This window comes from Coffea eugenioides, chromosome 2, assembly GCF_003713205.1.
Source record: "Coffea eugenioides isolate CCC68of chromosome 2, Ceug_1.0, whole genome shotgun sequence".
Classification (NCBI taxonomy): Eukaryota; Viridiplantae; Streptophyta; class Magnoliopsida; order Gentianales; family Rubiaceae; genus Coffea; species Coffea eugenioides.
This window is the reverse complement of record NC_040036.1, coordinates 34,679,941-34,703,752: the sequence shown is the minus strand read 5'-3', so window position 1 is coordinate 34,703,752 and position 23,812 is coordinate 34,679,941. Positions and strand designations below refer to the sequence as shown.

General features: G+C 34.6%; 1 protein-coding gene across 1 annotated transcript; it reads right to left on the bottom strand.

Annotated features, from left to right (window-relative positions):
* Positions 1-19,461: 19,461 nt before the first annotated feature.
* LOC113759577 (rust resistance kinase Lr10-like) lies at positions 19,462-22,064 on the bottom strand. Its single transcript, XM_027302154.1, has 3 exons — positions 21,365-22,064; positions 20,716-20,742; positions 19,462-20,582 (listed from the first exon to the last, which is right to left on the bottom strand). Exons 1-3 carry the CDS (start codon positions 22,062-22,064, stop codon positions 19,462-19,464), a joined length of 1,848 nt encoding a protein of 615 aa, XP_027157955.1.
* Between the last annotated feature and the right edge of the window lie 1,748 nt (positions 22,065-23,812).

The window sequence follows — 23,812 nt, the reverse complement described above, 5'->3', positions numbered from 1 at the left end:
TTAATAGATGAATTAAGTTTAAAACTTTAATTATTTATTAGTAATAGCCATTTTTTCTAACCAACAATGATATACTTTAATGATTAGTCCGTTCTAAGTTACTTGTAATCATCAAAAAAAAAAAAAAGAAAGTTTCAGGAAGATGCAATCAGACGTAGCAAATCCGGACCGTTTACTCAAGTCAATGGCCAAATGGGCACTACATTACTTTTTTTTTTCGTGTATTCACTCAAGTCAATGGCCAAATGGGCACTACATTACTCTATTCCACCGGAAAAACGATTAAAAACTAAACGTTGTATTCACTAATTATTATGGTACAAAAAAATGAATATCAATAAGTCATCGTCTGCTTAATTATATACTGTCTCTCATTTTCGCTAATTGGCTAAAGACTTACAAGTCGTGCCGGTCCAGATAGGATGAGCTTTCCACAGAATAAATTGTCGGGCACTTGGCTTCTACATTGACATGTCTATTGCCGTAATAAAATATTGTAGGTGTAAATCTAGTTTCCCCTGCCCCGTTTCCCCCGCGATTCCTGCGGGGAAGAAATCAACTTATCATAAATATTCACTTACAATAATACAATTGTAAACAATGTTAAATAAGATTAAAAAACTGTCAAGATAGAAATAAAGCACAACAAGTCAAGTTACATTCAGTGCGGAGGAAGAGAACCGATCGAAATAAAAAAGGATTAGGAGCAAAACAGGTTGGAATTGGATAGATTGGTCTTTAGGGGGGGAAGGGGCGTTGGAAATAAAGTAACAATAGTCCAAGAAATTTCTTCAGTTGTTGCGGCGGTCGTTGACACTGACTAGCATTGTACTTGTAAGTAAAGTTGCAACTTTGAGAAATTTAGAGTTGTATTATATATATATATATATATATATATATATATATTATTGTATGTGGGGATGGGGCGGATGTATGTTGCTCCACCCTATCCCCCGCCCCATTTCTACCCCCACTGGCACCTGTCCCCATTGCCATCCTTAACCTCAAGGGAGGTTAGTGTAATTTTCAAAATCTGGAGGGAGGTTAGTGAAATAGTCAAAAACCTCAGGGGAGGTTTCTGAAATTATCCTTTACTAAATTTGAGGATAAACTAGTTATTTTATTTTTTTAACGCCATAATTTGATTTATGTACATCCTATCTAAAATATATTTATACCTTATTTTCACATATTTATTGTCGACAAAAGTTAAACCAAGCATACTTAGAAGTTTAGCAATTTTAGAATTATATTTTTTATTTGGTAACTATATTAGATTTGGTGTGACAATTGGCTTAGGAAATAGAGTTAAGTCATATTTTGGTAGTATAATTATAATAGAATTTGTGGTTATCTTTCTGTATTTAAGAACTTTGAGTCCTAAGTTTGTAGTTGAGCGAAATTATAAATTGAAACAGAATATTTTGTTTCCTTCCATGCTTTTCTTATTATTTATTATTTGTAGACTTTTTGTGCTAACATTCATACACAAGGCAAACTTGTGCGAAACAAAACTTGTGAGAACCCATCCCCGTGTCTACAATGTAGATTTTAGAGAAAATTAGGGCACCGTTTGATAATCCAATTAAGAATTGAAACTTAATGAATTTAAACATTAACAAATTCAAATGTGTTTGATAACCAAAACTAAAACATATGAATTCATTAAGTGGCACTGAATTTTCTAAGCAAAATTTGCTCCAAAAAATAAGTGATAAATTTGCATCCTTCGGCAATCTGTTTTAGTGCGCCCATTCGTTTTGGTCGCATTTCGACTACATTGGATATTGGTATGTTCGAATCAAAGTCCAAAGGGTAAATGGGGTTTAAAAAATTCACTTGTTCTTTTCTTATTTTGGCCCAAATTATCTTTTCTATAGAAATTCTAAGGGGACCGTTTGGGGCACTGAAAGAGCAGCATAACCTTTCAGAGTTTTGATAGGGGAATTGATATTTGCGCTCTCATTTTAGTTTATTTCATTTCAATTCACTCACTAAATAATATGCTTTCAGGGAGTGCAAGAGGCAAATTTGAGAGTACAAATGTCACTTCATCATAATAGATGGTTTATCTAAAAATTCGTGCAATTGCCTTATTTGAAAGATCTTGCAGCATCCTGATCAAACGCTTGCAGCATTCAGGAAGGTGCAATGAGACCATTTACTCGAGTCAATTACCATATCTGCACTCCTCCATATGTATTTTTTTTCTTCTTGACCGACTTTTCAAAGGGAAATTAGCCACCGAGAAGAATTTAAGAGCCCTACCTGAGCTGTAGGCTGGTTGGAGGCTTAAACCGTGGATGGGGCCTCACAGGTCCGTTTTTCACAAGTTTATCCTTTGATGTAATTGAGTTGAAAAATAGTATAATAAAAATTTAATTATGGTGTAACTGAGTTAAAAGAATATTGTAACAAGATGTGAAATTATCAATTTACCTCCGAATTTGTTCAAACCCTGCACAAAAAATGTATTTCTGTTTTTCTCCCTACGAACTACCATAGTCTATTGTTACTTAAACATCTAATTTTTCAATACGCTAAAAAAAGACTTGTACAATCAGTTTATAATTCTGACGGAGTTTAGCGCAGTTATAGTTGATTTGTTAGATATTTCCTCACATTAACTCTGTAAGCGAATGGATTGCTTCGCGAAATGTCCAAGAAGATCATCGTTTCTTGGAGTTGTATGATTTTTTTTTTTTTTTGAAGTTTGATCAGGAAATGTGAATGAGTTTTTGCCATTGATAGAGGTTTTGAGGAAATTTTGAATAAGTTTAGTTTGCTTTTGCAAAGTCTGTTGCAACTTTGAGATGGAAAAAGTGGTAATCTACAAAATACACCCTTCGTCCCACTTTGATATTCCTATTTTCCTTTTTCGTCTATCCCAAATTGTAGTCCACTTTCAATTGAAAAATATAGTTATTTTTTAATTTCTATAAAATATCCTTATTCAATGTAGGTTGTTATTAGTACTATAAACTATCTTATTTAAGATATATTGTTAACCTATCCCATTTAATACATTTAGATTTTTCAAAAACATATTGATATATGAAAAGTCAGCTTTCGTATTTTTTCAAGCCAAAATGTGAAATAATGTGAAATGAGGATTGATTCTTTCTAGATCATTAATTCAAGTCCCCATAAACCATCAATTCAAGTTTCCATGAATAATTAATATAAAGTTGTACTTTATTTAATGTAAGGGTATTTTAGAAAAATAGCAACCTAAATTTATTGTTCCAACAAAGTTAACTATTTTTTCTTAAATTGTGTGGAAAAAAACTAGAATTATTAAAATAGAACGGAAGGAGTATTTTCTTTAAACACTGCAATCCCCAATAAGGCCCCATTTTGGTTTTGGCTATCAACATTAGTTGCAAAAGAAGTTTGGGATGTATAATTCCAATAACTAACCGGTTAGTATGTGAAAGATCGAGATGCCGTTTGCCAAACCATTAATAGCTTACAATGCTCAATCACTTATCCAATGTATGAGGTAAATCTGTTGCTATAGGTACTACTGAATGATGGCTTTTAGTTGGATGACAAACTAGCAAACTAGTTTGTTAAAATGTCTCAAGTATGTGCACTTAGATGCGCCTTAATGAATGTCCACTACAACAAAAATGGTCTTTAGCGGCATTTAAAAGTGTCAGTATAGATAATTTAACCTGACAATTTATCTATCCTCACGCCTAGACCGAGTGTTGTCACTTCCAATGTGGGGATAGCCTCAAATCTTTAGCAGCATTCAAAGGTGTCAGGAAAACCATGCTGCTATAGTATTCCCTTTGCCAACAAATACTTTTTTTTGTGATAATCGAAAGTGTCCGTATAACATTAGAACATCAGTAGCGGATCAGTAGGATATCCAATTTATGAAGGCATCTTGAGTTGTTTTAATATATGGCTTTAAGGACACGTAGCCATGTGAATTTACACTGCTTTGGACGACATGCTCATTTGTCATTAGTGTTTTTCGAAGTTAAGTTATGCTGACACTTTTAATTGCCAGGAGTTTTTTCCCTGCTTTTTTTTTTTTTATATGGAAGCAATCTGCAATTAGTCCTCCCTGCCGTACATACCATCAACTAGAATCCCAAGGGACTTGTAAAATTATCCCAAAGAGCAGAATGCATATAGCAATTTAAAAGAAGAAGTCGATACTCAAATATAATTCATTGAATTAAAAGTCGATAACAAGTACAAACATAGCAAGTACTAAAATCGCAAACAAATGCTAAAAGAAAGTACTAAAATCCCAAACCAGTACCGAAAGATTCTCATTTACAATAACTTGAAAGACTTTCTTGTGCACAAACTAAAAGACTCTCATCCCTAACAAGTTGAAAGAAGTAGAAGTAGCTTCCAAACTTTCCATTTTGTTGAGAGTCCTTAGTCATAACCATGAAGTCCCCATTATTCTTCAGCTGGTTCTACCTGTGCACAAAGACCAGGATGATCATTAGATCATCATAGCTAGAACTAAAATTTCAGAAAATCTGCAATGTATTTAAGTGCATATCTCACCAAATGACAAGGCCAAGCAACTGGTGCACCAAGTGCATCTTGAATTGTTTGTTGCAAATCATACGGTCTAATCAATTGCTCACGTGGACTCATTGCAACTTGTATCTGTATTTCACACCAGTTTGGCTCAAGAGCTTGTCCTCCGACCTCATCCAATGGATTCAGACTCCGTAAATATCCCCTTGTCACGATTTTTGTTGGGTCAAACAAACTTTTTAGTGAAACCATATTCCCTACCTAGTAAAGATCCAACAAGTACAAGAATCAAACTCATGCCAAATTCTAGATTACAAATGTAAAAGTTTAAAAGTTGTAAATACTTACTCGAATAGGTCGCGTGGCTCGCGATGGAGTATGGCTTGACACATTGTTAGATGATGATGAAGGATGTCTAGGGCTGTCAATTGGAGAGCCTCTTCCATATTGAACTAAAACCATTTTCTTCAAGCTGAATATTTCATCATCTTGTCGCTGAAGCTTTTCCTCCAAACGGACCAATGTTGACTGTTGTTGAACACTTATACGGTAACATGTGTTACGACTAGAAATGTCTTCCCATAAGTCCGTTGGATTCACACCGTCACTAAACAAGCAAACATGACCATGTTTGTCTTGCCCAACCACCTGGGCAAATATATCATTGCGACCAACTGGATCTTGCGAATTTGATGGAAGCTAATCTTTCAGGTCATTCATTTTTTCCTACATAATAAAGGAAAACACTTGTTATTGCAAAAACCTGTTTGAAAACAATGGTAGAATTTATAGGCTTGTGTTCTCGAATCCTTACCAAATTCTCAGCAACTATGGTACTTGATGGAGTTCCATCGGCATGAGTATAAAACTTATTGAACATTTCTACTCTAGTAGGAGGTCTTCCCAATTGTTTGGCCTATAAGAAATTGAATTTTTTTAATTATAGTTTTAGCATTTAGCATATAATTAACATTTAGCATATAATTAAAAAACAAGCTAACATAATGAAACATGTACGAGTAAAAAAAATTAGCAACTAAAAAAAGGATGAGATATCACGAAGTGGTTCCGAAGATGAGCAAATGACTTTTTTCCAGTTGTGTGGTTCATCTTCTTCTCCCCTCTAGCTTTCTTGTTCCTCTCATTTAGTTTCTAAATTTCAAAATCAAAAGCAAGATTACAACATTGAATAAACACAACTTTATGAAGAATGTTGTTGCTGATTTGTACCTTTGCTTCTTCACTTTTCCAATAAGTCCAAAGTTTGATCCATTTCTCTTCCCATACCCTTGTGTCCTTTTGAAACCGAGCTTCAACATTTGGCACGGCAGGATCAAAATATGTAGCCTTTAAATCTGCCTTCCAGCTTCTCCATTTTTGGCCAATAGATCTTAAGGTCCAAGCTTTCAATCCCATAGGCAAAGCAAACCTTTCCTGAAATGTAGTTAGGAACAAGAAAATCAACATAACTTCACAATGATTTTTGTAGAAAGCATACATAATACAAAAGCTACCATTACCTTTTATCACTTCTAACATGTCCATTTTAAGTTTCCTTGGCATCTTAAGCAAACTTTCAACATCTATTGAACAATACATACCATTCCTAGCCAAACTGCCTAAGAATTCAGAGAAAGAAGTTTCTCACTTATTGGAATCCCATTGTCATCGAGTTTAATCTCAATCCGTGGAAGGTCCTTAGGTCGACCCCAAATTTCTTTCATAAATGTAGGGCCTCGGGTTTTCTGATGTACTTCACTTGAATCATTTGTAGTTTCGTTTCCTGTATAAAATAAGAAAAAGGTGTAAGTTATGAACATAAAAAATTGCACTTCTGGAATTAGTTCAAAACAGTTAGTAATACCTGCATCGTTCGAGTTGCATGACATGAAGGTGGTGTCATTGGAATGTGGATCTCGAGAATCCTGATTTGGATTTTCTTCAGTTGGCTCATGCCTTGTTCCAAGTGGAGATTGTTGAATTGGAAAGTTCTGGCACTGCTCATGCGACTGTGAACCTCCATTAGCTTGTTAGGTAACTTGGTCACCTGATTCATGCATTATTCCCAATGTAGAATTCTGAATTGGAGATTGAGGTGCCCGAGCAGCTTCTCCTTGAACTTGTTCAATTACATTTTCATGGCTTGTTCCAAGTGGAGGCTACTGTCTTGTTTCATGACATGAGGGAGGTTGCTCAATTGGTTCATCTCTCAATCCATTTGCAGTGCGCTTACATTTTCGACCTCTACGGGCCATACCTGCATAATTCACCATTTATTTAATACCAGGTCCACCACCATATATATATTTTTTGGGTGAAGAAAGGGACAAATGTAAATGTTTAAAATTTATTGAAGCAAACACTCTACCTATAGCAGTGCATCAATCCGGGATAATGGATAAAGAATACAAGCTAAAATTAATGAACAAGTTATCTTGACTATAGCTTACACTGCAAGCCGAGCCCAAGCATACTTTTATTAAACTAATTTTGAGTTGCAACGAATATTATTGAATCAATTGTATATCAAACTCTGGCAGTTTGCTTCTAATTATATTTGAAAAACCTTTTTGCTTATAAATCATAACTTGAAAACAGCTTGAATCCCTTGATGATTACAGTTGGGTAAATTTGACGAAACCCACAAATCAATTCTCAAAATCCTAATACTATTATCTCTATCAACAAAATGTTCACACATCACGAGGTCTGCTCAGGTCATGTAGTTCTATTTGAGAGGTTACTGAAAAGCTCCCATGGAAAGTAAAAACATAGTAGAACCAAAAAAAGTCCATCATTCATGGGAAAACCCCCTACTTGCTCAAATCAAGCAGTCCAGTACACAATCATTTGCTGGTGAAAAACAGAACTAACAGAATAGGCATTTTAGAACCCAATATCTACCAAGTACTAGTAAAGACACTTACAATTTTCAACAATCATACTAGAATCCAGAGCTATCATTTTCATTTGTGACTACAAATTTCCTTATAAACAACCAGCACCAACAATTTAGAAGTCCATCATTCATGGGGAAAAAAAACTTTGGAAATTTACTCTTTAAAGCTGTAACAGAGAGCAACTGACAATACACAACACTACGTCGCATTCGACAACTCTTACAAGCCATATTGTCCTAACCTGACAAGAAAGAAGAACAGATAGCATCTCTAGCAGGCTTTCGACCTATGCAACTAGAAATGTGCTTCTCAAAAATGGAGAAGGAGCTTGTCAGAAATGGGAATCGAACAACCTAAAAACTAAATCTGACAAGAAACGGAAAAGGTGTGCAAGAACATGTCTACTATGCAATGCAAAATTAGATACAAAATACTGAAATTACCTCAAACTATGGCTTGAATCCCTAACTTCTCGATTTTCCCAAGTTTCAAGATCTGAACTCCAGCTTTCACCCAAGCTTTCAAGCCCTAATTTCTGATTTCTTGTCACCAAGCCAATGCAATAGCCAAATTAGAGATTTTCATGGTACGAGCTCAACAAAGTTATCCAAATGGGTGTGAGTTCATGGACGGGTTTACCCAAATTGGTGGTGCAAGCTTGAAACAGAGAGAAAGGACAAAGGGAGAGGATAACGAGAGAGGGAAAAGATGTCTGAAACAAAGGCGGTACTAATGACGCCAAAGTAAATTAGTCAAGTCTCTTGAATTTTTCAATTTGCCACGCTACTAATGAAAATTTTTGTGTGTTTGGGCAAAATTTTGTTAAAGCTTTATAACAACTAAAAATTTTGTTAAAACTATATACAATATAATATAATAACTAAAAATATAACAACTAAAAATTTTGTTAAAACTATATAACATCTAAAAATATAACAACTAAAAATTTTGTTAAAGTTATACACAATATAATATAACAACTAAAAATATAACAATTAAAAATTTTGTGAAGCTAACAAAAAACATGAATTTAATCAAAATGTTTTCGATACTCAATTTATTTTATGCTGCTAGCAATTATGTACGGCTTGTGTTCTAACAAGCCACTAGAAGGATCGAATTAGTTTATGGAACAAGAAAATGAACTTGTGAATACATGAACTTTCCACTGATAAACGTTAGGATTAGAATTGATTGAACATATATATATTCAATGTTTTCAATTCTAAAGCAATTGTCGTCCAACTTTGTGTTAATTAGAAGCTATTAAACACTTAGAAAATCTTAAAATTGAACTTTTCACTGATAAACCTTAGGCTTACACTTAGAATTGATTGAACATATATATATATATTCAATGTTTTCAATTCCAAAGCAATTGCCGTTCAACTTTGTGTTAATTAGAAACTATTAAACACTTACAAGATCTTAAATTTGAACTTTCCACTAATAAACATTAGGATTAGTGGTTAATCCAAAATTTCGACTAAATCGATTAAACTCGATCAAAGATCAGTTATGGAGTATGCAATAACAACGTTTGATCAGTATGATCGGTTTGATCGATTCGATCGTGCTTGATCGGTTCGATCGTGTCTCCAGTCACTTTGATGGTTAATCCAAAATTTCGACTAAACCGATTAAATTCGATCAAAGATCAGTTGGACCAGAAAGTTCTATCAGAATTCACTTTATCTATTGTTATTTTTTTAAAAAAATAATTTTTCCATTGTATTAAAAAATTATTTAAGAAATTTAGAAATTAAAGTTTCAAATTATTTCTATTGATCAAAAAAATTGGCTATAATATAATGATTCACTAGATTAATATTACAGCTTACAATTAATGGAATTGCTTATAAAATAATGACCAGTATTTATCCAGTCCATTGGGCTCTTAAAATCAATAATGGGTTCCTTGGAAAATTGGGTTGTTTTATGTTCGGTCTAAATTGATTTGCAAAAATTTCATTATATCTTACACTCAAAAGTTTAAAAAACAAAACAAAGAAATGATTATAGGGCCAGCAAAATGTAGGCAAGTAATTGGCGCTGACCTCAACAAAATTTTAAAAATAATACCAACTGTTATAAATAAGTTGTACTCCCTGAATTGCAAATTGAAATAAATGACAATCAGTAGTAGAGCCCTAGCAATTGAAACAGAGAACAATAGGGCCAGCAAGCTTAGCAACTATAAAAGATACTAAATCAAATTATATTGGAACAAATCAACTTCAATCCCGAGTCCATCCTCACGAACCCAACTAATTTCCTCATATTCATTCTCAACAACAGGATTGCCAACATCACTTTGCAAATATGTCTCAACATCCATGGTTGTGCCCATGTTATATCCAGCTCTTGCAGTGGTAGAGATAACAACTTGCCAATCCTTATCAGTTGGATCTTCCACATAAAAAACCTGTGATGCTGAAGCGAGTATAAATGGCTCAACATGAGGCCTCACATTTGCAAAATTGATTACAGTAAACCCTTCAGCATCTTGTTTCATTCTCGAACCATTTGATATCCAATCACATTCGAATAACACCACCCGATGACCTCCGTAAATTAATTCAATCATATTTTTCAAGATGCCAAAGTAAACTATTTCACTCAAAACTGGATTTTGATCCCGTATACTTGCAAAACTGGATGTTGTTGCATTGACTGTAAACCACTATTCTGCATTTTTTTTGTTGTCAACTTCGTTGGTCTGAAACTGAAATCCATTAACAGCGTACTTGTCATGTTGAATTCCAACAACATCTGGACCTTTAGCAAGGAACCTCAAGTCTCTCAACACCGAAACATTTTGAGGAAGTTCTAACTTGTCAATCTGTAAAAAAAAAAAGAAGATGAAACTATATTTGAAGTCTTACAATTCAAATTGTACTTAATATTCAGAATTTTACTTACATGTTCAGCAAACCAACAAGCAAAATTTTCGCTGTACAAGCGCTCTTTTAGATGCTGTGGAACTTGAGGATGTCCTTTTTCTATCAATCTACGATGCTGTCTAGAAGTACATGAGTCAAAATTGTAATCATACATTAAATTCTACAATAAAATTTTAATGCATCAAGTTGTAGTTGAACTTACTCTATGTAAGGTGTGACAGTATCACAGTTAAATAAAATATACTGACGTGCTTTACTCAAGATATGAGTATCAAAGACTGTTGGCTTGCCCCTCCCCAAAGGATGTCCTGATTCAGAGAATATATCTAAACCCTCTTCAATTTCCTTATGTACTTCTTCATTTCTGCTTGGACGATTGAATTTTGTCTCAACATAGTCCGCAAGATACAACGAGCAAAAGTTTATGCATTGTTCTGCCAAGTAGCCTTGAGCAATTGAACCTTCAGGTCTACTTTTATTTCAAACATAAGATTTTAATGTTCCTAGGTACCTAAAGTATCATCATTCCAAACTCTCTATTTAGTTCCACAAATCAAACAAAGAAAAAAAGTAATAAACATTTAAGGCATAATTAGAGTTACAAGCAGTACCTCTCTACAGGATACATCCAACGATAATACACTGGGCCACCTAATTTCACTTCAGTTGCCAAATGAATAGTTAAATGCACTATGACATCGAAGAATGTTGGTGGAAAGCATTTCTCAAGATCGTGGAATATAACGGTAATTTCACTTTCCAAACGAACAACATCTTGAGGACAAATAACTTTAGAACAAAGCTGTCTGAAATATCTACTCAATCAAATCAAAGGATAACGCACTGATTTTGGCAAAGTCTTTCTCAAAGCTATAGGCATCAATTGTTACATTAGGATATGATTATCATGACTTTTAAATCCCGAAATTCTTGGTGGTTTTACTCGAACGCATCTTGAGACGTTAGCTGCATAACCATCTGAAACTTTCACTTTTTTTAGCACATTGCAAAACATAGTTTTCTATTTTTTATCCATTGCAAAGGAAGATAGAGGTAAGTACACCTTTCCAGGTTCTGTCTTAATGGAATGCAGCTCTTTTCTTATTCCCATTTCTCTCAAATCACGGCGGGAATTATAATGGTCTTTTGCTTTGTCCTCAATGTCCAACAATGTTCCCCAAATGTTTTCACAAGCATTCTTCTCAATGTGCATGAAGTCAAGATTATGTTTTAAGACATTATCTTTCCAATATGGCAAGTCAAAGAAAATACTCCTCTTTTTCCAATTAAAAGGCAGTTTCAGATTACCTTTCACAAGTTTTCCAAATTTAATTTGCAAGTCTCTCAATTCACTCACAATCATATCCCTAGTTTGCAAAGGTGGTCGCTTTCCATATTCATCGGTGCCATCAAAGAATTGGACTTGCTTTCTAAATTTATGCTTACTATCTAAGAATCTACGATGACCCATATAACAATATTTGAAACTATGAGTCAACTGTCGTGCATGAGTGAACTTGTGACAAATAGGACAAGCATATTCACCTTTAGTACTCCACCCAAATAACATTGTGCATCCAGGGAAATCACTAATAGTCCACAACAGAGCTGCATGCAATTGAAAATTTTCTTTTTGGGATGCATCATAAGTTTGAATGCCAAAATCCCATAATTCCAACTAGAGACTGTAGATAAACATCAATATTATTCCCAAGAGAAGATGGTCAGGGTATTAACAAGGACAACATGAAGTACGGTTGCTTCATATACATCCACGGCGGTAAGTTATATGGTATTAAAACCACAGGCCAAGTATTGTGTATAGAACTCATGTTGTTGAATGGATTAAACCCGTCAGATGCCAACCCCAATCTAACATTTCGACAATCCTTAGCAAATTCTGAATGTATATGGTCAAAAGTTTGCCAAGTTGGAGAATCAGCTGAATGTCTCATAAAACCATCTTTTGTACGTTTTTCCTCATGTCATCTTATATGAGATGCAATTTTAGAAGACATAAATAGTCTTTGCAATCTAGCTTTTAAGGGAAAATGTCACAACACTTTTTGAGCAATTTTTCTTTTTTCACCAGTTGGATCATTTTCTGAAGCAACCCACCTAAGCTCGTTACATGTTTCGCATGAAGTTCTTTTTTCAGCACTACCCCAATAAAGAGAACAATCATTAGGACATGCATCGATCTTTTCATAACCCAACCCCAATGTATTCATAAATTTCTCAGCCTCATACTAAGAAGAAGGCAAATTAGTCATGGCCTCCGGAAATGCTTCTCTCAACAGCTCAACAAGCATAATAAAAATCTTGTTACTCATCTTACCAAGGCATTTTAGGTGAAGCAAATGAATAATGAAAGACAATTTCGAGAAATTTTTGCAACCACTGTACAAATCCTGTTGAGAATCATCAATCAATTTGTAAAATTTTTCAGCCTCTGAAACAGGAAAGTCCCCTTCTCTATTCAATTTATTTGTTCCATGTGGTATCCCAAATACATCATGGACCAAGTCTTGCATGTCATTAGTCCCATTTGAAATCCCAATTGATGTATTTTCAGAATTAGATGTGGCTTCATTGTAGTTTGAAAGTTCTCCATGTGCTATCCAATTATTATAACCCTTGATAAAGCCTATCACTTTCAAATGATCATATGCTTCCATTTTAGTCACACAAACACCCATGCCGGAATCTTTGCAAGGACACAAAATCATTCTGTCACAACTTGATCTAGAAAATGCAAAGTTTAGAAACATTTGAAGTCCTGCCTCATACTTTTCACTTGTTCTTGGAAAATCTATCCAACTTTTATCCATACTTTTAATATAAATAAATGTCCTCCAACAAGCTTCCAACAGCATGAAAACAACAACTACACATTAGTACTAAATCAAGCAGTCTCTAATTGCAAGTTCAAGAATTTACAGTCTCCTAAATCAAGCAGCCCAGCATATAAAAGAAATCAACAAAATGCACAATTTCTCAACAATCTATCAAAATAGAAATTGCAAGCGAGCGTGATGAGTTGTATTTTTGCCATTAATTCTATGATTATTTTCCTCTTTTATTATACCAAATATTATTTTAATTGATTGATTCTACTTATATTTGGTATTTGGTACTAATTGTAGGAAGGTGGAGCAAAAAGAGATAAAAGATGTGATTTTACAAGAGTTTCCCAATTCAAAATGGAGTCTACATGGATTATTGACGGAAGATTAAGAGGAAGTCTATTTGGTTTCAAAAAGCTACAAATTAGGAAATGAGAGGATGGCCGGCCCGTGTAATTAATACTCAAAGGAAGCAGTAATTTCTGGTCCTTTGATTTCCTTTGCACGGATTTAAGGGAGTAGTAGAAGCTGAATAGGAAACAAAAGAAAAGAGGAAGCCGGATCCCGCGGGATTGCTACTTGGCCAGGGCTCCTGTTTGACTTCGGCGAGGAAACAATAAGAGACGTGAGGGCACTAGACTTGCTCTCCACTTTTTGTCTCCTTTGGTCGACTTTGAAAAGGAGAATTGTTTTGGTTTTTATTTTTCAGTCTTTTACTTTTCTTCTTTGGACGGAATTTGGAAAACAGCAATTGTAAGCTTCGAATAGGTTGGTTCTCCATTAATGGAGAACTAGCCTCTTATTTCTAGTCAAGGGACAACTGAAGATTTGGTTCTGCAATTACTGTGAGATCGTATTTATTTTAATCGCTTCCTCCATTTATTGGTATTCATATGTTTCCTGCTTTTAATCGTTATAGCTCGTGTGAATGATTGAATAGATGCGCAATATTTAATTATTCATATAGGCTATTTTGCTAAATAGGGATAACTGAATCCGTAATTGTTCGTTACCTCTATCCCAGTAGCAGCTGGCGTAATTGGGTTTATGTCAGGGAAACATACGATCTAATTTAAACAAACCCTCGTAGCGTGTTTGTTGGTTAGGATTGGGCCTTTCTAATTATTAATGCAATCTAGAAATTAAATCCTACGGTCGTACCTAGGGTTATTTTTGGGTTAGAGAAATAGCTAACGGTCGTACCTTAGCTATCGAGAAATTAAAGAAGGGTTGGTTGTTTATCGCGTGCATGACAACTATAACTAATCTATTACTAAATGTTGGAATTATTTCTGCATCAATGATCAGTGCATGAACCATTTCTGAAGTGTACCCTTGGCTAGAGTTTCTCTTAATTATTTCTTTTAATCAATTATTTTCTGCACTTAATTTATTTAGTTAGCATTTAATCCAAGAACCTCCCGTACTCTGAACTCTAGAAGAAACGAATTATCCCCAGTCCCTGTGGATTCGACCCTACTCACCGCTATATACAAAATCTGTATTTTTCTCGAGTAGGTACTTATTATTGCACAGGTTCGGCACCTGTCAATTTTTGGCGCATAGAAATTTTATTTTACCTAATAACAGGACAAAGCTCTTCGTACCAACTCCTGCGCTCGCATCTTCGCAAAATTCCTAAGTTCAATCTGAAATGTCAAAGGTTAAACAAACATATGACCGTGAAGACTAAAGCTGAATTTCAAGACTCTTACTAAATTTCCATCAAAGTATACATACATCTGTCACAATCATAATCTCTCACAGTCATGTCTTAATGCACTAGTTTCCAAGTTATGGGAGTTTGATGCATGAAAGTATACACATTGACATAATTGTAACTCAAAGAAACTTGAATTAGGTTGACAGGGACAAATGCACGGTGACTGTTAAGAAGGTTTTGATTGATTAATTTATTGAAGTTAGATGACCAATGGAGTTAGATTTCAGCCATCAACCTCGCTTCGCTCTCAGCTTGCTATCTTGCTTGGCTGTATCAATGTGACAGATTATTTAATATCTACTGGCTATATCAGTGTGCCTAGAAACAGAAACCAATAATGTTGCTTAGCATTAGATCTAAAGAAAAAAGGAAACCAAGAAACCTCTACACTAGCCGACTAAATTTAAGCCAACTAAAACTTGAAAGAAACATATATCACAAGAACATGGTAAGAGGTTCTTTTCACATTTGGATAAATGTTGCTGCGCAAAATCAAGAATGAAGAAAAATATGAACATAGTTGCTTAAAGAGAACTTCAATTATAACTAAGTTTCATAGATTAACATTAAAAGAGATTCAGAGAAAATAATGAAAAATAAGGAGGGATTGACATTTTATCGAACAGGTTATGGGCAACACGTTCATTGTGTTTACCACTTTCTTTTGGAACAACATATGTCTGAAGTATCTTCCTGCTTTCCCAATGTAGAACTCCAATCTTCTAACTTTTACTCCTTGCCTGCCCTTCCAGATGTCTTAGCCGAGGGACAACAGTTGATGTTAGAAAAGATGAAGATGATTTTCAAGGTGCTTGGATTCCTACAACTTTTTTTTGGCTGAGATATAGCTTGTTTGCGGAGAGGTGAGAGAGATGAGAAGAAGAAAATTTTGGCCGACACATAGAGCTTGTTTGCCGGCAGAATGAAACTTCAAAGTATTTCACCAAGTGTTTCACCAAGTATTTCACCAAAGTGTTTTGGATTTTGCCGGCAAAATGTTTTGGCAAATTTTCACCAAGTTTTGGCAAAATAAAACGATGTCGTTTTGTGTCTTTTTTTTTTTTTGTCATCTCACATTTTTTCGAGTGTCATGATAGGTAGTCTAAAAGCACATTATTATTTTTATATCAGATAAAATAAAAAAATTTGTAGTACATATTATTGAGTTGATTAATAAGTGTCATGATAGGATTACTATAATAACACAATTCAGAAAGTGTCCTTATAAGTATGTCAAGAAAGACTATTTTTGTTGTAGTGGTCTTGAATACACAAATTAAAACAACCAATGATTTATTAGTTAGGCTCTGTGTAAGGAGTATCCAATAGCCACTCGTTAAAATATATTTCAAGAATTATATTTTTTAAAATGTAAGATTAATTAGAAAACGTAAAAAAATACAAGAGAGAGTAGGAAAGATTAAATAAAAAAATTATATAAATTTGAGCAAGGTGTCATGACCATGATACATGCATAGCAATTATGGACCGTTTACTTGAGTCAATGGTCTCCCGTGAAAACATTTCATAGAAATTCATTGATTTCTTCTGTTTATAAAGCAAGTGGACTTTGATTTTGAATAATCCTCACTACTTTTTCTTCTACTATAACACAAGATTCTACCGTTTTCGTGAAAAAAGTCTACCAGTATTCATATGTGTATACATATACTATTGTATATCACATGACTTAATAAGTTTTCGTGTCTATGTGGTTCAAATTGCTGCAAAATAATTATGAAATAAACGTTATTGGAAGCATTCACTAATTATTATGGCACAAAGAAAATAAAAATGTCATTTTTTTCCCTATAAAAATATCCAATCCAAACAGACGGTAATGTTTTTCATTTTTGCTCATTGGCTGAAGACTTACGAGTCGTTGCATTTGGTCCTGCTCTTGGACTTTGTGGCTTGTAGAATTCACCATAACTTAAGGGGTAGCTGGCAACATAATTCATATTAATTATTAGGGTAAATTATATATAATCTCCATGTGATTTCGTCTATTGTCACATAAACCCCTCCCCCCCCCAACGTTTCAAAATGCCCACCTCACCTCCAATTGATTTATATAGAAACTTAACGAAAAATTGCCTATGTAACGTTCTTAATTAAAATACCAATAGTATCCTTACTTAAATGCTAAATTAGTTGAGAGCTTAACTGCTTTATATACAAGTATAGGAGAATTACGTGGATAAATATAAAAATCACAAGGTGTAAGGTGGATATTTATATAAACCATAAGAGGATTATATAGAGACTAATATTGTATCGCACGCGCTTTTAGAGCACATTGGTATAAAGTTGTACTAATTAGTTGTGCATTTCATCCATTTTTCACTTTACTTAAAACCATAGTAGGGTTATGTGGCTATTTTGAAACCTTAGGAGAGCCATTTAGTATTATATAAAATCATTGGGGCTTATAAGTAATTTATCCTAATTATTAAGGATTCAATGCAATTTTTTTATTTATTGGTGAGGGGGGTAATTTGGTTATTACAAAATTAAGACAAACTTCGGCTTACACTCTTAATTACCAAAAACTCAACCATACTTTTTATAGGATAATAGATAGGTAGGTAGCTAATAGATAGATTAATGTGTCTTAACCAATGTTTTAAGGACACCAAAATAGAAGAACTCTTTAATTAGATTTAGAATTATTACATTTATGTTAGACGCAAGTCAGTTGGACCAATAATACTTGTAGCTTCCTTTAATACGGATAGTTAATAGATGAATTAATTTTAAAACTGCTAATTATTTATTAGTAATAGTGGTTTTTTCTAACCAACAATGATATACTTTAATGATTAGTCCATTCTAAGTTACTTGTAATCATAAAAAAAAAAATGAAAGTTTCAGGAAGATGCAATCAGACATAGCAAATCCGGACCGCTTACTCAAGTCAATGGCCAAATGGGCACTACATTATTTCTTTTTCGGGTATATAGTCTATTCCACCGGAAAAACAATTAAAAACTAAACGTTGTATTCACTAATTATTATGGTACAAAAAAAATGAATATCAATAAGGGTTTGTTTGATAACATTAAAAAGTGTTGAAACTGAACTTTTTTAGATATTCAAATGTTTTGAGTGTTTGATAAATGAAAATCCATTTGCTGAACTTGTTAAGTAGTGCTGAAATTGTGTGTATTTTTTTTCAGTACAAGAATCCTAACTGAATGCTTAATTCTGATAAGAATTAATAGAATTACTTCAACTACGTTATCTTATCTATCAAATCTACTCTTGTTTGTTAATTATGTTCAAAACTCTTATTTAATTAAACAACCTGATATTCTCTATTTAAGGGTTTTCTATTTCTCTTTTCTCCTTTTTTCAATGACTTTCACATCTTCTCCAGACTGCTCATATAATATATTTCATCTTTTATATTTATTTGATTTAAAAATAAATATTGTCATTTACATACCTAACAATTTTAAATCAATTAAATTATAGGTTCTATTTCTTTTTTGGATGAAAAGATATAAGGGCAAAATTATCAAATTTAACTTATTAAGCATTCATTTATAAATGTTTATCAAATAGTATAAATAGATTTAGTATTAAAATTCAGACATTTATCTATTTCTTTTCATTACTTAAAATTCAGCAAATTAATTGTTTCAGTATTCGAATTTCAGAATTCAGACTTCAGATTTCAGATTCAGTTTTATCAAACGGAACCTAAGTCATCGTTAGCTTAATTATATATTGTCCCTCATTTTCGCTAATTGGCTAAAGACTTGCAAGTCGTTGCCGGTCCTGATAGGATGAGGTTTCCACAGACTAAATAACCGGGCACTTGGTTTCTACATTGACGTGCCTATTGCCGTAATAAAATATAGCAGATGTAAATCTAGTTTAGGGTGCGCTTGTAGGTTATAGTTTATGAGTAAATCTTATATATATTGATATACATTATCACGGTTGTAAATACACGACACATATGCAAAATTTGGATTTTAAATTTAAATTCGAATTTTGTGTCATATATCCAACGATAAAAATGTATACAATATTAGTGCATAAAATATTGATTCTTTTTATAAACATATGACTTTTTAAATTATTATAAACACATGACCTTTCGATATATTATTGTCCAAAAATAGATATGTATGCCGATTTGAGTCATGTTAAGGGCTTTTTGATGTAATTCTCTCTTCGTGGAGTATAACACAGTTCTATTCGATTTGTTGAAAGTTTTACCACTTCAGCACTGTAAGTAAATCCAATGAAATGCCTTACAATTTTACCACTTCAGCACTGTATGATAGTATCCAAGAAATTGCCTTACAATTTGAACAAAAATAGTAAATGGACGTTTCCATCCAAAAGTAACAACGTTTGAGCCGCACATGTGGATACTAAAAATGAGGAAAAAGAGATTTACATAAGGAAAATCAAATTTTCCCATTTTAGGCAATTCTAAACATTATTGTGAGATAAAGAAGAGCTCATATGAGTTGCATGATACTTTTTCAATTACCCTCAAATAAATTTTTCAAAACCATAGACCAGTCTTTTGGTACTTTAAACACTTTCGCAGGTATATGTCATGACTCTTCTGATTCAGATTCAGATATGCTTTTCAGTTCATTGACAAAAATGCCTCCACCCAATGTGGCTCTCTTATTTATCGTGTTTGTGGATCCAAAAGGATTTCTTGGCATGGAAGGAGGCTCTTCTGCTTCAAGCATTTGAATCACAGCTTTCATGGAGGGCCGATCAACAGGATACCACTGAATGCACCACAGCCCTATAATCATTAGTTTCTTTGCAGTAATCTTATCATCCTCGTTGTCAATTTGGATTGTTATTTCTTCTCCTTGATCCAATTTGTAAATCCACTCTGGAAAATAAGCTTCAGCACCATTATCTTGACCTCCAATCTTAATGTTTTTCCTACCTCCAACCATTTCGATCAACAACATCCCGAAGCTATAAACATCAGACTTATGTGACACCTTTCCAAAGTTCCTGGAGAAGACTTCTGGTGCAATGTATCCCATTGTTCCCCTTGCAGCAGTCATACTCACAGCACTTTGCTCCTTGGAGCACAACTTTGCTTGACCAAAATCAGAGATTTTTGGATTGAAATTCTGGTCAAGCAAGATGTTATGAGGTTTAATGTCAAAGTGGAGGATCCGCTGCTCGCACCCCTGGTGAAGGTACTCGATCCCTTTCGCTGTGCCCAAAGCAATGTTGTGCAACTTCTCCAATCCGAGCAAATTTCTCTCGTTCTCTGAAGATGTGAACTTCTCGAGGGAGTGGTTGGGCAAGAATTCATAGACAAGAACTCCTCTGTATCCATCAGCACAATATCCAACCAATCGAACAATGTTAACGTGGTGAATTTGACCAATGGTGCCCACTTCATTGATGAAATCTTCCCCACCTCCTTTGCTGTTGTTGAGGACCTTAACAGCTACGAAAACTTCGTTAGAAAGCTTGCCCTTGTACACTGTTCCGTAACCTCCTTCGCCTAGTTTTTCGCTGAAATTTCCAGTTATTTTCTTGATATCAGAATAGGAGTATCTCGATGGCTTGAGAGCCTTGTAATCCTCCAGAAATTGTCCAATCTTAAGTTGATCTTCTTTTTTGAGTTTTTTGGAGCGAAACATTCGATAGGAGGCAATTCCAATTAAGACAATGAGAGCAGGACCTACTACCAAGCCTGCATGCCAAAGTGAATTCATTACATAGACAGAGAATCCCATTCTTGTTTTCCATTTTTCTTTTTGTTTTATTTTGTAGGAAAAAGAAACCAAAAAAAAAAAAAATCGACTTCAGGTAGAGTGATGACTAACCTGTAACCTTTATTTTCTTCAGCGGACCTGTGAAAAAGGAAAGATAACACTCATGCATGAGTTTATTACTGGAAATTGACTCAATTACTAATCTTCTTTGTAGTACATTATGGACACAAATATTGGAAATCAAGTATTGATATAATAAATGCGCATATAAGCATAGGTTTTACCACTTTTTCAAAATTTGTCAAATTTTTTGTCACCACCACACAAAATTCATAATGGGAGAAACCCTGCTATCAACTGTATTTTGCAATTGCTGAGAATCCCTTCAAGCACTAACCTTAAAGCACCCTGGCTTCAAACTTCCCTGTCAAACTATCCTAAAAGCTGAGGAAAAAACTGATTTTATGCAGATATAGGGCAGTTTTACAATAGCGTGTACCTGCTGCTTTCAGGTTTTAGATTAATGAGGTGCACATTTAAGAATGTCTGCTGCAATGGATTACACATTTCAAAGGAAAACCAAGAAACGAAATTAAATTGAGGACAGCAGACGCACATACAATGTGTAGACTCCATCTGTTCTGGAAAGGATGGATACTGTTTGACGGAAATAAATGTAGATAGGAACACCTAGGAGGCAAATTTAAAGGCTCTCTTTATAGCAAAACTACAAGAGATTGAAGGAGGATAGATGATCTACCTGTACCATTTTCCAAGCATTGAATACCTGCTAAACTGCTGCTCATTCTACAGAACTTGCCTTCTGCCTCACAGTATCCACAATTTGGTGCGGACCAGCTCAAAACTAGAGGGATTTGAGGCACAATGAGGGCATAGAATAGTGAAGGAATCTCAAACATCTTCATGCAAGAAACTAGGGATGCATCTTGGAGGTCAACACTAGAATGAATTGCATAAACTTGGTAACTCGAATTGCTGAGGCAGGGGTTAGGTATCACTGCATACCATTTTTTGGAAGAACATTTAAAAAAAGAAAAGTCATCGTCGACATCTTGTATTTGAAAGAGAGATGCAGACAAATCTAGTTTGGGAAGCAGCCCAGGAAGGCAGCCATCCAATTTGGATACATATAGCAATTGAGACTCGTAATCAATTTTATTGATGACAAACTTCACAGAGAAAGGAGGCTTGGTCTGGTTGAGGGATGCTTTAACTCGAAATGGGTTCTCCAGCACAGTCTCCTGACTCTGGGTGCAAGAAAGCTCAAATCCAGGGAAGCCACAGTGCTGTGGTTGATAGCCTTTCAATCGGAAGGGGAATCTGATAGCCGGACCCTGATCGCTGCATCTTCTCACTGTGCAATTATCATGTATTTTGCAGGACCCTAGAGCAGTTAAAGTAGCTAAGAAGATTAGCCTGACCACATTGAGGATCACCATTTTCCTAGGAAGAAAAATAAACTCCTGCACCTCCAGATTGTGGAAAGTATCCTTTTGAATTGGGTCGCACACAACGTCTTGTTTCTCCTTTTATTAACTTGGATTTCTTCAAAATAAATCGATTGTCGGGAAATAAAAGAAAATAAAAAATTAAGAAGTCAGAACAGGGATTTTGATTGTAAATATTGCAGACGTCTTAGCAACTAGCCTAGTTCACTAAATTTCAAGGGAGTTTGGAGCAAGCAACGGTTCAAGATAATCTACCTATACTCTATATAAAAGTACCATGAGTCTTGGTATTTTAAAGTGTAAGCGTAAGCAGTGTTGTGATATTAGTTTTTGGTATTTCAATTATGCCCTTCTTAATCTGTGGTTAAAGCTTGATATAATCTTAATTGTGGGTCGCTTAGAAGAAAATAATGGTTGATTATTAAGGTTACTAACAGGTGTAAAGAGAAAATCTAAGATGAGTGTAAGAAAAAAATGAGTCCATTTCTTTTTTCAACCAAGAAAGGGACGTTTGGCAGGTGGAGTGATTGATTATTTGAGCTTGGTATGATCTTTGACCGGAGAAAATCTTCTACTTTATTTGTATATTCATGAACAAATAAACAGTCCATACAATCTCATGCCAGTTAGATATGCATACTCAGACATAAGAAAGATGACCAAGAACTTCAACCACAAATTGGGGGAAGGAGGCTATGGGACCGTTTCTAAAGGACAGCTTCGGAGTTGCCCACTAGTAGTGGCAAAAATGCTGGGCAAATCCAAGGCCAATGGGCGGGAATTTATCAGCGAAGTTGATATATGAAATCGTGCCTAATGGATATCTTGAGAAATATATATTCCGAAAAGAAACAGAGACAACATCCTTGAGTTGTGAAAAGCTGTTCGACATTGCTCTTGGGATTGCTGAGGGGATTGATTATTTACACAGCAGCTGTGAATTCAAATTTTGCATTTTGATATCAACCCTCACAACATTCTTCTAGATGACCATTTTGCTCCTAAACTTTCTGACTTTGGACTCGCAAAATTGTATCCGACAGAGAATAGGGGACCAGAGGAGCGAAGGAAACAATATTGAGATGGGAGATGCCTCAGAAGATGAAAGAAATATAGTGAAAAAGATGATCCTGGTGGCATTGTGGTGCGTACGGATGAAGCTAACCCATCGCCCTTCCATGAACAAAGTCATTGAAATGCTTGAAGGCGATGTTGAACTCATAGAAATGCCTCCTAAGCCATTTCAAAATCCGGCCGAAACGCCTGCACTCGAGGATGATGGAATTGATGCAGAAGACATATAGCTGATCTCCCACTGCTATCCCTAGATCGTATGGATTCAAATGAAATGAGTATGGATCGAGATTAAATTAAATCCAAGTGTCACAGAATTCTCGACAATCTTCATTTCTTCCTCGATTAGCTGTAATAGTATTGATACTTCGTGTCCAAACTTCAACCAAAGAGCTGCTCTTGCCATTTATCCAGAAAAAAAAAACAAAAGAAGTCTGCTCGTGCAACATTAAAGCTGTAATTATATTGGAATTGTTAATGTTTTTCGTGTCTGCAATTAAGGTTTGACAGATTTCTTTACAAGGGTTTTTCTTAAGGGTCGCACAGAGACGCTCGTTTATACATCGAATTTGCACCTAAACTATCATATAAATGAACATACTTGTATTTATTATATTCTTGCATTTAGACTCCTTCTCAAATTAGTTTTAGTTTTGCTTAAAAAT